This window comes from Propithecus coquereli, unplaced genomic scaffold, assembly GCF_000956105.1.
Source record: "Propithecus coquereli isolate 6110/MARCELLA unplaced genomic scaffold, Pcoq_1.0 Scaffold239, whole genome shotgun sequence".
In the NCBI taxonomy this organism is placed as follows: Eukaryota; Metazoa; Chordata; class Mammalia; order Primates; family Indriidae; genus Propithecus; species Propithecus coquereli.
The window spans coordinates 757,832-760,647 of record NW_012147941.1 but is presented as its reverse complement, the minus strand read 5'-3'; the positions used below and the strand labels follow the sequence as shown (position 1 = coordinate 760,647).

At 35.7% G+C, this 2,816-nt stretch overlaps 1 protein-coding gene across 1 annotated transcript in view; it reads left to right on the top strand.

The window, feature by feature from the left end:
* The window catches only part of GMEB1 (glucocorticoid modulatory element binding protein 1), a 47,210-nt gene that overhangs the window by 11,402 nt on the left and 32,992 nt on the right, over window positions 1-2,816 (top strand). Inside the window, exons 2-3 of the mRNA XM_012645903.1 lie at window positions 485-602; window positions 1,667-1,770. Of these exons, the coding sequence (XP_012501357.1) occupies window positions 485-602; window positions 1,667-1,770 (222 nt within the window). The remainder of the gene's footprint in view (window positions 1-484; window positions 603-1,666; window positions 1,771-2,816) is intronic.

Genomic DNA, 2,816 nt, shown 5'->3' with positions numbered 1-2,816 from the left:
GGGTAACTAAAAATATTTTTTATCTAGCAAAATCCCACAAAGAAATTTGAGCCTCAAGGTTGATCCCTATCATTAGAATGATGACTGATGAGGTATTGACTAGAAGACACTCGGTGGAAAGAAACTTTGAAATTAAACAAACCTGAATTCGAATCGTACTCTCTCACTTCTTAGCTGCATGTCCTTGGGAAAGTTACTTCATCTTTCTGAGGCCCATATATGTAAAACCTAGGGAATACTCACTCACTGCCTTACTAAATAAGATGAAGCATGTAAAAGTACATAGTATAGTGTCTGGCACATAGTGGGAGTTTGGTAACAGGTAGCTGTTATGCCAAACTTCTTCCAGAGGATTTCTAAACAATACCAGCAAGAGTGAACTGTTAGCCCTTCACACGAATCAGAAACTAGAAATTTTGAATTTAAGCTTTAGGGAAGAGTCATTCGATAAATAACTGATATTTTTTCCATTTTCAGATGCAAGCACTATAGAAGCAAATGAGGATATGGAAATTGCTTACCCCATAACTTGTGGGGAGAGCAAAGCCATCCTCCTCTGGAAGAAGTTTGTATGTCCAGGAATAAATGTGAAGTGTGTCAAGGTAATTGTCATTTCTTTGCTGTAGCCTCCTTGTTTTCATAGCGCGTGGTTTTTCGGTGCCTCCTTTTTTTCTTCCAACATATCAATGTTTTTGGATTTTTGCGGCTGTTGTTCTGTTGTGTCACAGTAGAAAAAATAAGGACTTTGGAGTGAAATTTACCTGTATTTAAGTCTCACTAGAATATAGGCTATACAAGAGCAGGCAATTTGTCTGTTTTGTTCACCTAATGTATCCCTCCCCGATACATAGAATGATGCTTGGCATATAGTAGGTGATCAATAAATATTTGTTCGATGAATGAATGGATGCATGGAGTCCTGTCTCTATCACTGACTGGCTGGGTGATCTTGAGCAAGTTATTTAATATTTCAGAACCTCGTATGTTAAAATAGGAGTAATCACATATATACACACTGTAAGGCTGTTAGATTAAATGAGATAATATACATAAAATGCTTTTCACTGGTATGCATTGTGGTAGAGTTTATTAAAAATTATTATTGGTAAAAAGAAATAAATTTTGTGAGAGGATAATGTGGAAATAATTGCTCATTCTGGCCCTGTTGGTAGCAACAACTATATTCAGAGATAATAGTCACCATAGTGGTATCATCCTAGATTAATAGGATTACAGAGTTTTGAGGCTCTGCAGTGCTACTGGTTTCTACCATACTTGTTTTTTCCACCACATCTTGGATCTTCTCGTTAAGGCTGGATAGATTACTTCAGTTTATTTGAACAGCATTTGCAACACTAGACCCAACCACCTGATTCCAGGCATAAATGGATTTTAGATACTAATCAATAATCAGAGATGAATATCTCTGATCCTCCTCATGTGTTCTGGGGTTTTTTTTTGTTTTTTTTTTTTTTTACCAGGAAAGGGTACTGTGCTCAGAGAAGGATCATCTCTGTCACAGTAAGACAGGAGGTTAGATAATACAAGACTATGATTTAGGATATCATCAGGGTATTTTTTTGAACATAACAGAGTTATCATTTCATTATTTTCTCTCTTGGCCTACCTGAGTTTACATTGGACTATTTTGGACTTTTCTCTTTAGTTTAATGATCAGTTGATCAGTCCCAAGCATTTTGTTCATCTGGCTGGCAAATCTACTCTAAAGGACTGGAAGAGAGCTATTCGTCTGGGTGGAATCATGCTCAGGTAATCTCTAATGTCAGGCACATACCTTTCAGCAAACTTTGAGGCATCGAATCATGGTGGACTCCAGTCTTTTCTCTTTAAGTTGACATTTTTATTCTGTCACAAGGATCAGTTTGAGTAATCCATGCATTATTTGACCTTTACCAACTTTTTCTTAAAATCCTTGGTAGAGAAGAAAGATTGAATTGAATTAACTCTTCCCAGAATCTAGGGCAAATTTTTCTGATGTCAGGATGTTGGGTAGGATCCTCTCTGGTCAGAGAAGTTCAGGAATAGATGACAGTCCTGCTTGAGATCACTAAGCAGAAGCAGGGCTCAGCCTGGTGCTGAGGAAGCATAACAACTGTGGAGAAGGGTAAGCTGACTGACAAATCCTGAGATAATCTGGTAAAGTAGAGGGTGCTATTGATAAATAACAATTCGGCACAGTGAATGTAATCCTTACCATCGCACAGAAATAAACTTCAGAATGTATTATATATCCCACTCCCATCCCTTTTTTTCCAGTATGTTTACCATTTTAGTTTTTCCCTTATGAAGATTAATATTAGTATTCCTTGAGCACTTACCTACTGAGAGAAAATTTTAAAATGTGATCAAGAATTAAAAGTTCCCCCACAGAACATATATCAAGGGCCTTAAAAACATCTTACCTTTTGTGTTGTCTTAATTCTTTTTAAGTAATCTATCCTAAGAAAAATCTCTAATGTTTATGGAGATTTAAGCATATGGATGCTCATTGCAACATTATTTATTCTGGTGAAAATTACAGTCTGCTTTATAGTCGAGAGACTTCTAAAGGAATTATGGCTTGTCTAAATATATATGAGTATATACTATGGAATATTTGCAGATATTAAAATATTTCTGAAGAGATTTTACAGGGAAAAATGCTTATGATGTAACGTGAAGAAAGAGAGCAAATATAAAACTGAGTAGATAGTGTGATTTTAGCAGTGTTAAAACACACATATGTAGGTAAAATTTAGTAGAAGAAAATTCACTAAAATGTTGACATTACCTGTGTGTTATAGGATTTTTTTTTT